The sequence below is a fragment of the Eubalaena glacialis genome, chromosome 8 (genome assembly GCF_028564815.1).
Source record: "Eubalaena glacialis isolate mEubGla1 chromosome 8, mEubGla1.1.hap2.+ XY, whole genome shotgun sequence".
NCBI lineage: Eukaryota > Metazoa > Chordata > Mammalia > Artiodactyla > Balaenidae > Eubalaena > Eubalaena glacialis.
The window spans coordinates 95,499,885-95,518,584 of record NC_083723.1 but is presented as its reverse complement, the minus strand read 5'-3'; the positions used below and the strand labels follow the sequence as shown (position 1 = coordinate 95,518,584).

At 40.3% G+C, this 18,700-nt stretch overlaps 1 protein-coding gene across 4 annotated transcripts in view; it reads right to left on the bottom strand.

Annotated features, from left to right (window-relative positions):
• The window catches only part of ST7 (suppression of tumorigenicity 7), a 260,059-nt gene extending 243,962 nt beyond the window's left edge, over positions 1 to 16,097 (bottom strand). For all 4 annotated transcript variants that reach the window (XM_061197969.1, XM_061197971.1, XM_061197968.1 and 1 more), the window contains exon 1: positions 15,855 to 16,097. In XM_061197969.1, coding sequence (XP_061053952.1) covers positions 15,855 to 16,005 — 151 coding nt within the window. In that variant the 5' untranslated portion in view covers positions 16,006 to 16,097. The remainder of the gene's footprint in view (positions 1 to 15,854) is intronic.
• Between the last annotated feature and the right edge of the window lie 2,603 nt (positions 16,098 to 18,700).

Below are 18,700 nucleotides of genomic sequence, written 5' to 3'. Positions count from 1 at the left end.
TTATGTTGTCATCATTTCTGTACTTTCCCTTGAAGAAACTGATTATTCAAATAATGTAAAAGAAAAAAAACTTATTCTTAAGTTAATAACCTTCTCCAATTGATTAGATTTGCTATATTCAGGCTTTTATTGAATAATAATGCATATACAACTTCCAGTTTGGAACAAAAACAATTGAGAAGCAAGTTTCTAATATTTAAAAACTGTAATTTAGCCTCTCAGACTTATCTCTCAAATGTAAGGGTGCAATTAAAAACACTGTCCTTGCTAAAAGAGCCAAATAAGCTAAGAAAAAAATTTCTCTCTAAACCATAATGTCAAGTACTCTGAGCCTGAACTGAGAAAAGCAAAATTTGTTTTATTTTAAATAAAAGATGTCAATGATAGAGGATAGCAATTCCCCTCCCCTTCCAGCAATGCCCAGGCGAAAAGTACAAACCAGATCACACCAGTTCTTACTACGTGACACTACCAGAATCTACATGTATGTCACGGAAAGGGCACCAATTGAGTCAAGTGGGTGTAACAAATTGCAAAACACCCCAAGAGCATTATTTTGTTAGTTCTATTAGTAATGCCCAATAAACAGCACCTATCAAATAAATGAAAAAGATCAATTTTGTGGGGAAGTAAATTTCATTCTCTCATTTCCAAGAGAAGGAGACTAGAAACTGGAAAAGCTTAACAGAGGGAAGAAATGTAAGCATTCTACTATCACCTACTGCTAATAAAATAACATTTTAGAATGGTATTACAACTGACTTCAAAATAAAACAAAGCAAAAACCCCTCTAATTCTAGATTACACGTAGATTCAGATTCAAACTGCTTATTTTTAAAAGCCACTTCTTTTTTTTAAGACTTTTATGCCTCAGAGCATGTCAACTGTTCGTGCTATTTTATTTTATTTTTTACAATTTTTTATTTTTTTTATAAATTTATTTATTTTTATTTATTTATTGGTTTTGGCTGCATTGGGTCTTCGTGGCTGCGTGCACGCTTTTCTCTGGTTGTGGCGAGCGGGGGCTACTCTTCGTTGTGGTGCGCGGGCTTCTCATTGCAGTGGCTTCTCTTGTTGCGGAGCTCGGGCTCTAGGCGCGTGGGCCTCAGTAGTTGTGGCACGAGGGCTCAGTAGTTGTGGCTCGCGGGCTCCAGAGCGCAGGCTCAGTAGTTGTGGCGCACGGGCTTAGTTGCTACGCGGCATGTGGGATCTTCCCGGACCGGGGCTTGAACCCATGTCCCCTGCATTGGCAGGCGGATTCCCAACCACTGCGCCACCAGGGAAGCCCCCATGCTATTTTAAATTGTTAAGCTTTCTTACTAAAAAAAAAAAAAAAAAAAAAAAAAAAAAAAAAACAAGTCCTTGCTCACTGACCTAAGAGATTCCTTTAAAGTCCTCTACAGGCTTGCTCAAAATTTCAGAAAGAGTGACACTTCACCAAGATCCTTTATTAGATTTGGAAGTCAACTTATGGAACAAAGTTAGGGTTCTCCACAGAGTATACTTGTTACTAGTACACCTTCAATTTCTTAAAATTCAGAGGGAAAACAAATATTCCCACAGATAAATGTCGCCTTATTTTGCTGAGAGATTTAGTAACTACAATTAAAACAGTGACTCTTTTGGCCTCAGCCACAGCTAGTATGACATACTGCTAGAGCTGAATGGCCCTGTCAGTTTCTTATTTTAGCACAGCTGGTAGTGCAGGAAAGCCTGCCATATTTGAATGACTGCTAACTATAACACATGAGAAACTGCCCTGATCCACTGTAACATAAAAAACGAATTTCATTACATATGCCCTCTCTACCAGGAAACTCAAAATGCTTTATAGATATCTTTACAATGACATCTCAAATACAATAAGGATGTTGGCGGATATTATTTCATGATTACAACAAACAGACATTCAGTAGTGTGGCTACAAACAATCCAATAGTTCATTATCCTGCTTAGTGCAATTCTTAGATATTCTTTCTTTTAATTTATATTTTTAATTAATTTATTTATTTTTAATACAATTTTTAAAGGTAATTTCCATTTAGAGTTATTACAACATATTGGCTATATCCCCCCTGTTGTACAATACATCCTTGAGCCTTACACTCAATAGTTTGTGCCTCCCACTCTCCCACCCTTATATTGCACCTTCCCCCTTCCCCCTTCCCCCTTCCCTATCCCCACTGGTAACCACTAGTTTGTTCTCTATATCTATGAGTCTGCTTCTTTTTTGTTACATTCACTAGTTTGCTGTATTTTTTAGATTCCACATATAAGTGATATCATACAGTATTTGTCTTTCTCTGACTTATTTTACTTAGCATCATGCCCTCCAAGTCCACCCATGCTGCTGCAAATGGCAAAATTTCATTTTTTTTATGGCTGAATAGTATTTCATTGTATATATATATATATATATACACCACTGCTTTAACCATTCATCTGATGATGGACATTTAGATTGCTTCCATATCTTGGCAATTGTAAATAATGTTGCTATGAACATTGGGGTACATGTATCTTTTTGAGTTAGTGTTTTTGTTCTTTTCTGATATATACCCAGGAGTGGAATTGCTGGGTCATATGTTAGTTCTATTTTTAGTTTTTGAGAAACATCCATACTGTTTCCCACAGTGGCTGCGCCAATTTACATTCCTTCTATCTCTCTGAGTTTCATTTGTGAGCCAAATAACAAGCCCAGCCTTGAGTGCTGAGCATTAGCAATACACCTCTGAACTGAGGTAGAGAAAACCTTAGGTGTAAAGTGAACTAAGAAAAGGACCACCAGTGCCATCAATCTTGCAAAGCCTTAAAAACACCCAAGGTTATTCATGCATTCATCTTTTCATGTATCATCACGAGCAATGACCATATGATGGAAATACAAAGATGAAAAAGTCATAATTCCTGCTCTCAAGCTCTTCCAAGTATACTCAAGAAACAGTCCCTTCCAAAAGTTTCCACCAAGTTCTCATCCTCATTCATAAAGTTGCTTTCCCATCAAAATACATTTTTTAATGGGTTCATTTGTGTTGCTTTCTTTAACAGGACAACTAGTATTATAACAATACCTGTTCTGCTTTGAACAATTTTCATTCCACATGTACAAAGAGAATATCAGTTATATAGCTGTTTATATGGGATATAACCAGACTCGTAGACAAGCCCAGGGAGCCTAACAACCAATGATAAAGCAGGCAGCACAGACCTTGGCTCATTTAAGAACTCAGTAAACGTTAGTTCCTCATCCTTTCCTAGTTCCAACCAACAGATTTTCACTCGATCTTATTTTTAAGATATGACTTCTACCATGCATGATCCTTAATCATAGGGAACAAAATATACCTAGAAGCACTAGTGAATAAGGCAGTATATTAGAGGATGTTCATTGTTCAGCACAGAAAGCAAGTGCAGAAACTGAGAGAAATATAACTGACGTGAGACTGTGTGTCCAAATAATAATTAACAGGAATAACGTAATTTCAATTTTACTGGCATCTGCCACTCCAAATGAATGAATAAACAAACCAGTGGATGAATGAATTCACCAATGAATGAACACAGTTCAGAGTCAGTGAAATGAACTAGAACAACCAGGTATACGATATACGATTGCTAATATTTTTGTGCTATGCTCAAGGCTCAATGCTAAAGGTTATCTCATTTACAGTTCAAAATAAAACTATGAAACAGAGATTACTCTCCTCATAATATAAATGAGGAAAGAGTCTTACAAAGTAATTTGTCCAAGTTACCCAACAATTGGCAACCTGGAATTTGAACTCAAATCTTCTAAATCCAATGCTCCTTTCATCTCATCACAGCTGGTATTTTTTTCTTTCGATATATATACAGTACTTTATGGAGAAAGAAGTACTTCAGTAAAATTGGCCATAAAGCAAATTTCTATAACACTAACACTATGTTCACTCTGGCTTCTCATATAAACTTAGAAATGGTTTCTATAGTTATAGAAGGGAATATGCAAATACATGAACTAAATTAATTGTACTGAAGTATTTCTAATCACTTCAAATTATGTTTCTGTTAAGTTTCATAATGCCTGACAATATTATTCTTAAAAATGTCCCAGCAAAGTATTTCTTCTATTACTCCATCCTTCCATACAGACAAGAACTTTTTCCGTGTTGGTAGAACCCCAAGTTCCATCCTTACAGATAATATGAGGCACTTAACTCTGCAAATTCCCTTGTTTGAAGTTCCAGGTTATGTTACACAAATTGGCTCCCAATGCAATCAATTTTTGACTTTTAACATCCTTTGTATTAAATTTGCTGCACAGTACGGACCAGAAGGATAGCCTTCTTTAAAATTCTACCCCTAAAAATGGATCAAAATGTATTAATATTTTGGAACTTCAGTAAACATTTCAAGGTAATCTTTATAACTTAGAGTCAGTAAACACAATTCTAAATCTTATAAGAAATTACATGATATATTCCAAAATCATTTCCTACGGGACAGTGTTACTTCTGAGTCACCACAACCAACTGACATGGTTTTTCATCCATTCAACAAATACATGCTAAGCATATGTTAGGCCCAAACACTCACTGTTCAAGATCCTGAGGAACCACAAGACAGATAAACATAACAAATGAGGTCCCTACTCTCATGGAGTTTACAACCACATGGGGGGAAACCAGGAGAATGCAGCAAATAAATATACAAACAAGAACTATTACAAACAGTGCTAAATGATATACACAGAATTCAAATCTGGTGGTATTATATGACTGAATGGTCACTGTAGATTGGATCATCAGGGAAAGCCTCTCAAAAGAAGTGAATTTAAGCAGAGATGTGAATAGTAAAAACACAATCGCGTAAAAATCAAGTAGGAAAACATTCCAGGTGGAGGACACAGCTAGTGCAAAGGTCACAAGGTAAGAACAAGCAAGGCATGTTTAAGAATAAGAAAGAATCACAATTGTCTGAAGGACAATCACCTCAAGAATGTGGCAAAGTTCAGATAGGAGGGGTAGCTAGGGGTCATGTCACCAGACTTTGTAAGCCAGGGTAACATATTTTGATTTTACTTTCAGTGAAATGGAAAGCCACTGAAGGAAGCCACATAAAATTTGGAGTTGTATTTACTAAGAATTAGAATCCAACCTGGGAAAAACATATATGTTCATTAAGTCCATGTATTTGCTTGGTTATAGACTCTGCACTCAATGAAAATTATCCCAAGGCACTGAAGCAGAATTCTGGAGCTAGAAAGGATCTTAAGGAATATAAAGCTATCATTAAACGTGTACAGAAACTGAGGGCCTAAGAAAAAAAGTATCATTCAGATTGCTTCATTATGGTTGAGAGAAATGTCTCCAAAAATAAGTAAGGGCAACTAAGATGGCTGGGATAGATCCTCATCTCAAAGCTGACAATCATAAAATGTCTTTTTATGTGTTCATAAACTGGACCACCACGGATTAGATACATATGACTCATCATGGAATTCCTTAAGTTTTTGTGACAGTTTCTGACCTCGATCTAAAGCTGAAAACTTAAATGAGGCCATACCCAGTAATGTGTTTGACCAATTCCATTATTCTAATCCCACCTCACTGGGTACACCACAACTTGGAGATTGATTCATCCAATGAACGGTAAGGAACCATTATGTTCAAGGAAGTACAGTGGAAAATGAAGAACTAGAGTCTAGTAGAAGCTGTAAAACATGTATACAGAAAGAGAGACAAATATACACAAACACTGAAACATATATTAAACATACACAACCATAATTCATGCAAGGTAAAAATTGCCAACATGCCTCTCAGAAAATATACACTGAAAACTGGAGGAAATATCACATTGGGTTGAAGGAATCAGAAGGCAGCATGCAAGGTGGTCCTTGAAGGATGGGTGGGATTTACAGGTGGGGAAAAGATTGTAGACAACAGGCACATCAGGGTCAAAAACATAAGTAAACTGCAACAAGGCCCTCCGGACAAGAAATCCAGAGCATTAAGTTTAGAGCAACTATTTCCAATACGAAAATACTCAAATCTGAGCTGCACCTGAAGTTATGTATATTTGCATTCAGTAATGTAAGTTTTGCATCTGTATTTATCATCTTAATTAACACCAAAAAAAGAGTTTTATAACATAAAGAATCTTAAACTTAGGTCAGACTATTATATTTGTTTTCCAAAAGGAATGAAATAGGATTTAAAGATCTTTGAAAACTTGCTTTTCAGGAAACAGACACAGAGCTGGAAAATCACTTATGCTGCTTGGTGCAAAAATGGCAAAGGTATATACTTAAGAAAAGGTGCAAAGTGTTTTAAATTCAGCATCTAAAACCTCAGAACACAGGGTAGATGAGAAAGTGCTGTCAACACCACAATATAAAGCAAGTAATGGTGCTATTTTTTAAAGATTAATCTATGCTACTGTTTTTCTTGAATAATATCATGCATGACTGCTCCTATCTACAATTAATTTTCTGCCCTTTTGGAAAAGCATTGTTTTAGGATAATTAATTCACCTGAAAACTGACAAGTAACAATATAATTTGGGGTTTTTAAAAATCTTGTTAAAAGTTCATTATATTTTCAGTAAATCATAGAACTATTTTAACATTCTCCTATCCAACTCAAGGGCAGAACATCAAAAATCAATTATCAAACTAACCACTGTGTGCTATTCCTAATATGTTTGTTTTCTCCTTCATCTTTCCTAAATTCATTTCTCATTTTAAGATTTAAATTTAAAAGCTCCCAACAAAACAGAAGATGGTTTCACAGGTGAATTCTACCAAACATTCAGAGAACAGTTAACACCTATCCTCCTCAAACTATCCCAAAAATTGAAGAGGAAGGAACACTTCCAAACTCATTCTTTGAGGCCAACATCACCCTGACACCAAAACCATACAAAGGAGATTGGTTCAAGATGGCGGAGTAGAAGGACGTGCTCTCACTCCCTCTTGCGAGAACACCGGAATCACAACAAACTGCTGAACAATCATTGACAGGAAGACACTGGAACTCACCAAAAAAGATACCCCACATCCAAAGACAAAGGAGAAGCCGCAATGAGACGGTAGGAGGGGCCCAATCACAATAAAATCAAATCCCATAACTGCTGGGTGGGTGACTCACAAACTGGAGAACACTTATACCACAGAAGTCCACCCACTGGAGTGAAGGTTCTGAGCCCCATGTCAGGCTTCCGAACTTGAGGGTCCGGCAACGGGAGGAGGAATTCATAGAGAATCAGACTTTGAAGGCTAGCGGGATTTAATTGCAGGACTTAGACAGGACTGGGGGAAACAGAGACTCCACTCTTGGAGGGCACACACAAAGTAGTGTGCGCATCGGGACCCAGAGGAAGGAGCAGTGACCCCAAAGAGACTGAACCAGACCTACCTGCTAGTGTTGGAGGGTCTCCTGCAGAGGCGGAGGACGGCTCGGTCTCACCGTGAGGACGAGGACACTGGCAGCAGAAGTTCTGGGAAGTACTCCTTGGCGTGAGCCCTCCCAAAGTCCGCCATTAGACCCACCAAAGAGCCTGGGTAGGCTCCAGTGTTGGGTCGCCTCAGGCCAAACAACCAGCAGGGAGGGGACCCAGCCCCACCCATTAGCAGACAAGCGGATTAAAGTTTTACTGAGCTCTGCTCACCAGAGCAACAGCCAGCTCTACCCACCACCAGTTCCTCCCATCAGGAAACTTACACAAGCCTCTTAGATAGCCTCATCCACCAGAGGGCAGACAGCAGAAGCAAGAAGAACTACAATCCTGCAGCCTGTGGAACAAAAACCACATTCACAGAAAGACAGACAAGATGAAAAGGCAGACGGCTATGTACCAGATGAAGGAACAAGACAAAACCTGAGAAAAACAACTAAATGAAGTGGAGATAGGCAACCTTCCAGAAAAAGAATTCAGAATAATGATAGTGAAGATGATCCAGGACCTCAGAAAAAGAATGGAGGCAAAGATCGAGAAGATGCAAGAAATGTTTAACAAAGATCTAGAAGAATTAAAGAACAAACAAACAGAGATGAACAATACAATAACTCAAATGAAAAATACACTAGAAGGAATCAATAACAGAATAACTGAGGCAGAAGAATGGATAAGTGACCTGGAAAACAGAATGGTGGAATTCACTGCTGTGGAACAGAATAAAGAAAAATAATGAAAAGAAATGAAGACAGCCTATGAGACCTCTGGGAAAACATTAAATGCAACAATATTCGCATTATAGGGGTCCCAGAAGGAGAAGAGAGAAAGAAAGGACCAGAGAAAATATTTGAAGAGATTATAGTCAAAAACTTCCCTAACATGGGAAAGGAAATAGCCACCCAAGTCCAGGAAGTGCAGACAGTCCCATATAGGATAAAGCCAAGGAGAAACATGCCGAGACACATAGTAATCAAATTGGCAAAAATTAAAGACAAAGAAAAATTATTGAAAGCAGCAAGGGAAAAGTGAAATAATATACAAGGGAACCCCCATAAGGTTAACAGCTGATTTCTCAGCAGAAACTTTACAAGCCAGAAGGGAGTGGCATGATATACTTAAAGTGATGAAAGGGAAGATCCTACAACCAAGATTACTCTACCCAGCAAGGATCTCATTCAGATTCGATGGAGAAATCAAAAGCTTTACAGACAAGCAAAAGCTAAGAGAAATCAGCACCACCAAACCAACTCTAAAACAAATGCTAAAGGAACTTCTCTAAGTGGGAAACACAAGAGAAGAAGAGGATCTACAATAACAAACCCAAAACAATTAAGAAAATGGTCATAGGAACATACATATCGATAATTAAACGTGAATGGATTAAATGCTCCAACCAAAAGACACAGGCTTGCTGAATGGATACAAAAACAAGATCCATATATATGCTGCCTACAAGAGACCCACTTCAGACCTAGGGACACATGCAGACTGAAAGCAAGGGGATGGAAAAAGATATTCCACGCAAGTGGAAATCAAAAGAAAGCTGGAGTAGCAATACTCATAGCAGATAAAATAGATTTAAAATAAAGAATGTTACAAAAGACAAGGAAGGACACTACATAATGATCAAGGGATCAATCCAAGAAGAAGATATAACAATTATAAATATATATGCACCCAACATAGGAGCACCTCAATACATAAGGTAACTGCTAACAGCTATAAAAGAGGAAATCGACAGTAACACAATAATAGTGGGGGACTTTAACATCTCACTTACACTGATGGACAGATCATCCAAACAGAAAATTAATAAGGAAACACAAGCTTTAAATGACACAATAGAACAGACAGATTTAATTGATATTTATAGGACATTCCATCCAAAAACAGCAGATTACACTTTCTTCTCAAGTGCACATGGAACATTCTCCAGGATAGATCACATCTTGGGTCACAAATCAAGCCTCAGTAAATTTAAGAAAACTGAAATCATATCAAGCATCTTTTCTGACCACAAAGTTATGAGATTAGAAATGAATTACAGGGGAAAAAATGTAAAAAACACAAACACAGGGAGGCTAAACAACACTTTACTAAATAACCAAGAGATCACTGAAGAAATCAAAGAGGAAATCAAAAAATACCTAGAGACAAATGACAATGAAAACACGACCATCCAAAACCTATGGGATGCGGCAAAAACAGTTCTAAGAGGGAAGTTTATAGGTATACAAGCCTACCTCAAGAAACAAGAAAAATCTCAAATAAACAATCTAACCTTACACATAAAGGAACTAGAGAAAGAAGAACAAACAAAACTCAAAGTTAGCAGAAGGAAGGAAATCATAAAGATCAGAGCAGAAATAAATCAAATAGAAACAAAGAAAACAATAGCAAAGATCAATAAAACTAAAAGCTGGTTCTTTGAGAAGATAAACAAAATTGATAAACCATTAGCCACAATCATCAAGAAAAAGAGGGAGAGGACTCAAATCAATAAAATTAGGAATGAAAAAGGAGAAGTTACAACTGACACCACAGAAATACAAAGCATCCTAAGAGACTACTACAAGCAACTCTATGCCAATAAAATGGACAACCTGGAAGAAATGGACAAATTCTTAGAAAGGTATAACCTTCCAAGACTGAACCAGGAAGAAACAGAAAATATGAACAGACCAATCACAAGTAATGAAATTGAAACTGTGATTAAAAATCTTCCAACAAACAAAAGGCCAGGACCACATGGCTTCACAGGTGAATTCTACCAAACATTTAGAGAAGAGCTAACATCCATCCTTCTCAAACTCTTCCAAAAAATTGCAGAGGAAGGAACACTCCCAAACTCATTCTATGAGGCCACCATCACCCTGATACCAAAATCGGACAAAGATACTACGAAAAAAGAAAATTACAGACCAATATCACTGATGAATATAGATGCAAAAATCCTCAACAAAATACTAGCAAACAGAATCCAACAACACATTAAAAGGATCATACACCATGATCAAGTGGGATTTATCCCAGGGATGCAAGGATTCTTCAATATACGCAAATCAATCAATGTGATAAACCATATTAACAAATTGAAGAATAAAAACCGTATGATCATCTTAATAGATGCAGAAAAAGCTTTCGACAAAATTCAACACCCATTTATGATAAAACTCTCCAGAAAGTGGGCATAGAGGGAACCTACCTCAACATATTAAAGGCCATATATGACAAACCCACAGCAAACATCATTCTCAATGGTGAAAAACTGAAAGTATTTCCTCTAAGATCAGGAACAAGACAAAGATGTCCACTCTCACCACTAATTCAACATAGTTTTGGAAGTCCTAGCCATGGCAATCAGAGAAGAAAAAGAAAAAAAAGGAATACAAATTGGAAAAGAAGAAGTAAAACTGTCACTGTTTGCAGATGACATGATACTATATAGAGAGAATCCTAAAGATGCCACCAGAAAACTACTAGAGCTAATCAATCAATTTGGTAAAGTTGCAGGATACAAAATTAATGCACAGAAATCTCTTGCATTCCTATACACTAATGATGAAAAATCTGAAAGAGAAATTAAGGAAACACTCCCATTTACCATTGCAACAAAAAGAATTAAATACCTAGGAATAAACCTACCTAGGGAGACAAAAGACCTGTATGCAGAAAACTATAAGACACTGATGAAAAAAATTAAAGATGATACCAACAGATGGAGAGATATACCATGTTCTTGGATTGGAAGAATCAATATTGTGAAAATGACTGTACTACCCAAAGCAATCTACAGATTCAATGCAATCCGTATCAAATTACCAATGGCATTTTTTACAGAACTAGAACAAAAAATCTTAAAATTTGTATGGAGACACAAAAGACCCCAAATAGCCAAAGCAGTCTTGAGGGAAAAAAATGGAGCTGGAGGAATCAGACTCCTTGACTTCAGACTATATTACAAAGCTACAGTAATCAAGACAATATGGTACTGGCACAAAAACAGAAATATAGATCAATGGAACAGGATAGAAAGCCCAGAGATAAACCCACGCACCTATGGTCAACTAATCTATGACAGAGGAGGCAAGGATATATAATGGAGAAAAGACAATCTCTTCAATAAGTGGTGCTGGGAAAACTGGACAGTTACATGTAAAAGAATGAAATTAGAACACTCCCTAACACCATACACAAAAATAAACTCAAAATGGATTAGAGACCTAAATGTAAGACTGGACACTATAAAACTCTTAGAGGAACACATACGAAGAACACTCTTTGACATAAATCACAGCAAGATCTTTTTTGATCCACCTCCTAGAGTAATGGAAATAAAAACAAAAATAAACAAATGGGACCTAATGAAACTTCAAAGCTTTTGCACAGCAAAGGAAACCATAAACAAGATGAAAAGACAACTCTCACAATGGGAGAAAATAGTTACAAACGAATCAATGGACAAAGGATTAATCTCCAAAATATATAAACAGCTCACGCAGCTCAATATTAAAAAAACAAACAACCCAATCCAAAAATGGGCAGAAGACCTAAATAGACATTTCTCCAAAGAAGATATACAGATGGCCAAGAAGCACATGAAAAGCTGCTCAACATCACTAATTATTAGAGAAATGCAAATCAAAACTACAATGAGGTATCACCTCACACCAGTTAGAATGGGCATCATCAGAAAATCTACGAACAACAAATGCTGGAGAGGGTGTGGAGAAAAGGGAACCCTCTTGCACTGTTGGTGGGAATGTAAATTGATACAACCACTATGGAGAACAGTATGGAGGCTCCTTAAAAAAATGAAAAACAGAACTACCTTATGACCCAGCAATCCCACTACTGGGCATATACCCAGAGAAAACCATAACTCAAAAAGACACATGCACCCCAGTGTTCATTGCAGCACTATTTACAATAGCCAGGTCATGGAAGCAACCTAAATGCCCATCGACAGACGAATGGATAAAGAGGATGTGGTATATATATACAATGGAATATTACTCAGCCATAAAAAGCAACGAAATTGGGACATTTGTAGAGACATGGATGCATCTAGAGACTGTCATACAGAGTGAAGTAAGTCAGAAAGAGAAAAACAAATATCGTATATTAACGCATATATGTGGAACGTAGAAAAATGGTACAGATGAACTGGTTTGCAAGGCAGAAATTGAGACACATGTAGAGAACAAATATATGTACACCAAGGGGGGAAAGTGGCGGGGGGTGGGGGGGGATTGGGAGATTGGGATTGACATGTATACACTGATGTGTATAAAATGGATGACTAATAAGAACCTGCTGTATAAAAAAATAAATAGAATAATGTTCAAAAATTAAAAAAAAAACCATACAAAGATATCACAAAAAAAGGAAATTACAGGCCAATATCACTGATGAACATAGACGCAAAAATCCTCAACAAAATACTAGCAAACCAAATCCAACAATACATTAAAAGGAACATACACCATGATCAGGTGGAATTTATCCCAGGGATGCAAGGATTTTTCAGTATCTGCAAATCAGTCAATAGTGTCAGCTTCCCTAATGAAGGAGGCCTGAGCCACCCACAGCTTCCTAAAAGCAGCTCTAGATTCAGCAGCCTCTCCAGGGACATGTGCTTTCATCATCACAGGAAGAGGCAAGCACCACAGCGCTTAGGAACAGCAAAATTAGAACCCATTTAGATCTCCCTGAAAGGACAAGTTCCACCATAGGAGGGTCCAATGTCCCCTTCTCCCCTTACCTTCTCACAGAAGTGGCAAAGAGAGATGTACTCTCTGTGTGCTTCTCCTTTACCTTCTTTTATGACTAAAATGTACGTAAAACCACACTGAAAACAGAAGTCCAGCATCACTGGGATAAATAGTCTCCGGTTCCCTCTATCATGTGTCTGATGAGATTCAGCCCAGACGGCCTGAAGATTCCGCATGCCACAACTAAAGATCCCACGTGTGGCAAAGAAGATCCCAAGACCCGCAACTAAGACCCGGGGAGGCCAAATAAATAAATAAATACATATTTTAAAAAATTACACATATTCCCAATAGGTATTTTGCTTCTTGCCTGTTCTGTATAAAGCATTGTTATGTGGCACTTATGGGCACATGCACACATATATACACGTAGATGATTATTTAACCTACTTTAAGAAAATGTAGTATTACAAATGTGTGTTCTGAAATAAAAATTTTAACTGTGTATTAAATGAGAAACGTTCACATTTTTTAAACCTTACAATGAATTTTTTGGGAGAAAAAAATCAAATCCACTTACCAACAAACGTAAGAATCCATGGCCTCATATATTCAAGCAAATTCTTAAAATAACAAAACTTTGGGGACTTCCCCAGTGGTCCAGTGGTTAAGACCGTGCCTTCCAATGCAGGGCGCCCGGTTTCCATCCCTGGTTGGGGAACTAAGATCCCACATGGAACTAAGACCCCACATGCCGCGAGGTGAAGGTATCTTACAGATATATTTGCCAAAGGCAAGGAAACCAAAAGCAAGGAAGAATACTCTGATAAGCAACCACTCTAACAGATGGAAAAGCCAGAAAGCCATCATCACTAGGATGATTGAATCCAAGGGCTGAGCAGCTCCTATATAAATGGCAAGATGATTCTAGGGTGCAGAATCCTATCTGTACCCCAGGAATACCATCCCAAGGGATACTATGAAACAAATGTGAATATGAACATGAGTTCAAGTTAAAGAAATCAAGGTATATGAGGTTTAGTATTTAAAAGCACAAGTAGGGACTCCCCTGGTGGTGCAGTGGTTAAGAATCCGCCTGCCAATGCAGGGGACACGGGTTCGAGCCCTGCTCCGGGAAGATCCCACACGCCGCGGAGCAACTAAGCCCGCGCGCCACAACTACTGAGCCTGCGTGCCACAACTACTGAGCCTGCATGCCACAACTACTGATGCCCGCGCACCTAGAGCCCGTGCTCTGCAACAAGAGAAGCCACCGCAAGGAGAAGCCCGCACACCACAAAGAGTAGCCCCCACTCGCCGCAACTAGAGAAAGCCCACGTGCAGCAACAAAGACCCAATGCAACCAAAAATAAATAAATTTAAAAATTAAAAAAATAAAAAATAAATAAAAGCACAAGTACCTAACAAAATGACTACATTATCTCAAACATTCTAAAAATTGTTTTAGTGCAGTTAACAACACAGAGGAAAATGCATTTCCAGACCCCTGACTCCCGGAGTATGTAAATCACGCATTAGGTAGAATACATATGTATTCATTCAAGACTGTAAGGATTTCTCAAATTACTGTGAAATTTTAAAAAAGAAAAGACCTTTCTAACGAGTCCCACAACTATTTCCAGACTTCAAGAACTGTAACCCTTCCTGCAAAATATACTTTGCGTTTTTTATTTGTCTCCGGAGTGTCACTGTTGGTGTGAGTTTTCTCTGTGGTTGTTTTTTAATGATTCAGTTGGCTAGCTGCAAGTTTAAGATCCTGTTTAATTACCTTCTGCACTTACGATGGTGGAGAGGAGACACGGCGGGGCTCACTTCTTAGCATGTGGAGCTTTATCTAAGATCCTGAACATGACTAGTTACCAACGCCTTATGCAGACGGGGAGAAGGGAGAGAGAAGGGCTAAGACCATTTTAAACCATCATAAATTCCAGATTTCCTGTCTCTCCTTTTGTCCCTTTGACATTCCGTCTGGTAATCTGACACGTCATCCATAGCCCTGATAGTACCTTCGAGAAACCCTCTCCCCGTCTAAAAGAGAGAGACGCCTCTTCGCCCGCAACTCAGGGGGCTCACAGGCGGGCAGTCCCGGCCCCAGGTGCGGGGTCGACTGCTTCTGGGGGCTTCGCCGCTGGGCACCCCTGAGCAGCACCCTCACGGGGGCGCCCGCGACCGGCCGAGTCGCGCCGGGAGCGGGAGGCATGCCTCGTCCGACTACACTTCGGACGCTCTGCACCCGCAGCTGACAGCGTGTGAGGAAGGACACGGTACAAATCTGAGGAGCCCTCGGGGTTCACGCGCAGACAGCCAAGGGGGTGTCCGCGGGGACTCCCTCCCTCCCGACCTCCGTCTCCTCGGTCGCCGCCCGACGAGCACCTCGGGCGCAGGAGCGGCAGCCGCTGGCCGGGCCCGCCTGCCGGCGCAGCTCCTCCTCCGCGGGGTCGCCGGGCCGCGGAGCCGCGAAGGCCGCCAGCCGCCCTCGCACGCCCCGTCTACCTCGCCAGCCGAGGCGCCGCGTCCTTGGCGGGTGGCCGCGGGTGGCCGCGGGCATCCGGTGCGCGGGACCCGGCGCGTCCTCGAGCGCGCGCCCGGCCGCCCCCGCTGGTCGCGGCCCCGGGCGAGTTGCACTAACTTTCCGGGGCGGGGGAGGGGCGAGCGCCGCGGGCCCGGCTGCCCGGGCCTTACCTGTGCTCAAATTGTCGTTGATTTTCAAGGGCACCCGCAGGATGTAGACCAGGAAGAGGACGATGAAGAACCATACGGTCCAGAGATAAGTCCAAGACCAAACTATGCAGGACTTGAGCTGCTCCAGAAAGCCCGTGCCCGCTTCAGCCATTTTTCCGGCGCTGCTCTCTGCTGCCGCGGCTCTCGGTGTCTGCAGGGATGATTCACCGGCCCGGAGGCGCCGCTCGCGCCGCCGCCGCCGCGGCCCCGGCGCCCCCGGAGCTCGCCCGTCGCCCGGGACGCGGGCGCGGCGGGAAATCGCGCGCGGGCCGCGGGCGCGCTTGCCTTTTTTTCCCAGCCTTAATGCTAACTCTCTGAAGGCCCCCACAAGTGGCTTTCGTGGAAGGATCACGTGGCCCTTGCCCCTCACGTTCTGATGCCATTTATATTATGCTAATATTTAGAAAGACAAGCCAAGTGGCGCGCTGAGGGAAACTCTTGACATATGTTGAGGGTTTCCTGTATGTCAGGCACTGTTCCAAGATCTGTATAATCTCACCTAACTCCTTCAACAGTCTCCATTATATAGATAAGGGAAACTGAGGCACAAAGTGACTGAGCAGTTTACCTTCAGCTCGAGCCAAAATTCATTTGCAATGTGATGGATGCCAGCGTACGAGGTCTTAAACCCAACGCTCTACTCCTTTCTCTCAGAATTTAGGTTCAGAGGGATGAATAAACCCGGAGCAACTAGAAAAAAATTAGATGTGCTCCTGTCACTGGTTAGTAGGCCTGAAGATAAATCATTCTGTTAAGCAAGATTTGGGTTGCACACTATTTACCTTTGTTTTGTCTTCCTTGAAGCCGCACAGGGGGTTTCCAAAGACATCTTGACAAGAAGAATGTTTATCTTCCAATCTGGTGGGTGATGACAGTTCAAACAACTCTCAGCCTATTTTTAATATAAACAATTCTCCGGGATAATTTTGGCTTACTCTGAACTGGCTACTTTAAACAAGAAGTAAATTATAAACGTTTTTTGTCTGTACTGAATGAAAGGTTGCCTTTACCAAATGAAAATTTAAAGTCTGTTTCTGTCCATAAATAATTTCACTTTCGATGTATTGGATAGTAATAAAGCAATGGCAGGTAACCCAATCTACAGCCAAGACATTTTTAGAATTCTGAGCATTCAAGAGAATATTTTATTATAAATTTTGTTTTGCTTACTTGTCGTTTCCGCATAATAAAACCAGCTCCTTTAACTTTTTACATGTATTTTATGTATTATGGCATACATAATAGAACTACTCTTACATTTTCACTAATTCCAATCTCACTCTCAGCTACTGGTTTCTCCATATATTTGATCTACTAGAGCGGTGAGACAGGCAAGGATAAGAGAAATTGACACACACATACTTTTTTATAGATATTTATTGCAGCATACTACCAAACAATTTTTTATGTAACAATGATGCCTGGATTCTCAGTAGAATAAAACAACATGAGTACATGAAACATCTATTTTATGTGATGATTAAGTAACCCACCAGATTCTCTACAATAGGTTTGCCTACTTAGTTTAAATGAATAGCCTGAGGCCTGACTTTTTGCTGTCAGTGAACCTCAAAGAAGGGACATAAATCTGACTCAGTTGAGCCACAGTTTTTTGATTATCTACTAGGAGATCCTGTGGGTCAGCCCTGTCTTACTCATCATTGCCTCTCCCTGATGTGCAGCCAGAGATGGGGGTTGGGGTTGGAGACATGTCTTTGTGCTCGGATGCAGAATTGAGTGAGAACAAGATCTCGTGAGAGCCTCAGCTGCTTCAATATGGCTGGAGTGCAGGCTCTACATGGAGTAGTGTTGAGAGGGATAAAGCTGAAGAGTGTCTGATCTTGAAGGGCCTTGTAGAAATGCTAAGGTGTTCACAGTTATTTGGCATTGCACACACTAATCCAAATGACCAAGATTTATGTAGGTGGAAATTACATATTAAGGAAGAAGAACTGACAGGCCTTCGTGACTGGTAGTATAGGCAGGGTAAAGATAAAGAGTGAAGGGTGGCTGTTGAGTGGGACCATTCATGAAATAGTGATATCCCAGATATGTCCCACCACCACTTGACCATCTCTCAGTGGGCTGGTGCACAGTCACCCCAAGGTCATCATATCCAAAAGTGAACTCATTACTTCCTCACCCCCAACTGCTCTTCCTTCTAGAGTTCCATCAGGGAATGGGCATCACCCTTCCAGCTCCCTAATTCAGGAATCTGAGGATCATGCCACCCAGATTCCTCCCTCTCCCTCACCTCCTTTCCTCCTCACATTCAGTTGGGCATCAATACCTCAAGGTGGGACTTCCCTGGTGACGCAGTGGTTAACAATCCACCTGCCAATGCAGGGGACACAGTTCAAGCCCTGGTCCTGGTCAAAGATCCCACATGCCTCAGAGGAGCCAAGCGCATGCACCACAACTACTGAGCCTGCGCTCTAGAGCCTGCGAGCCACAACTACTGAGCCCACCGTGCCACAACTACTGAAGCCCGTGCGCCTAGAGCCCGTGCTCCACAACAAGAGAAACCACCTCAATGAGAAGCCCGTGTACTGCAATGAAGAGTAGCCCCTGCTCACCACAACTAGAGAAAGCCCGCACACAGCAACAAAGACCCAACACAGCCAAAAATAAATAAAAATAAAATAAATCAATTTAAAAAAAACTTATTACTCTATTCTTCACTAAGCTACTCAGTATCTTTACTCTTGGGAAGATACTGTAAGATGGGCTGGTTTTTCAGTTGCACTTTAAATAGTGTAGAAATGATAATAGTATACTTTTCTTTTTATTCTTGATACTCAAACCCA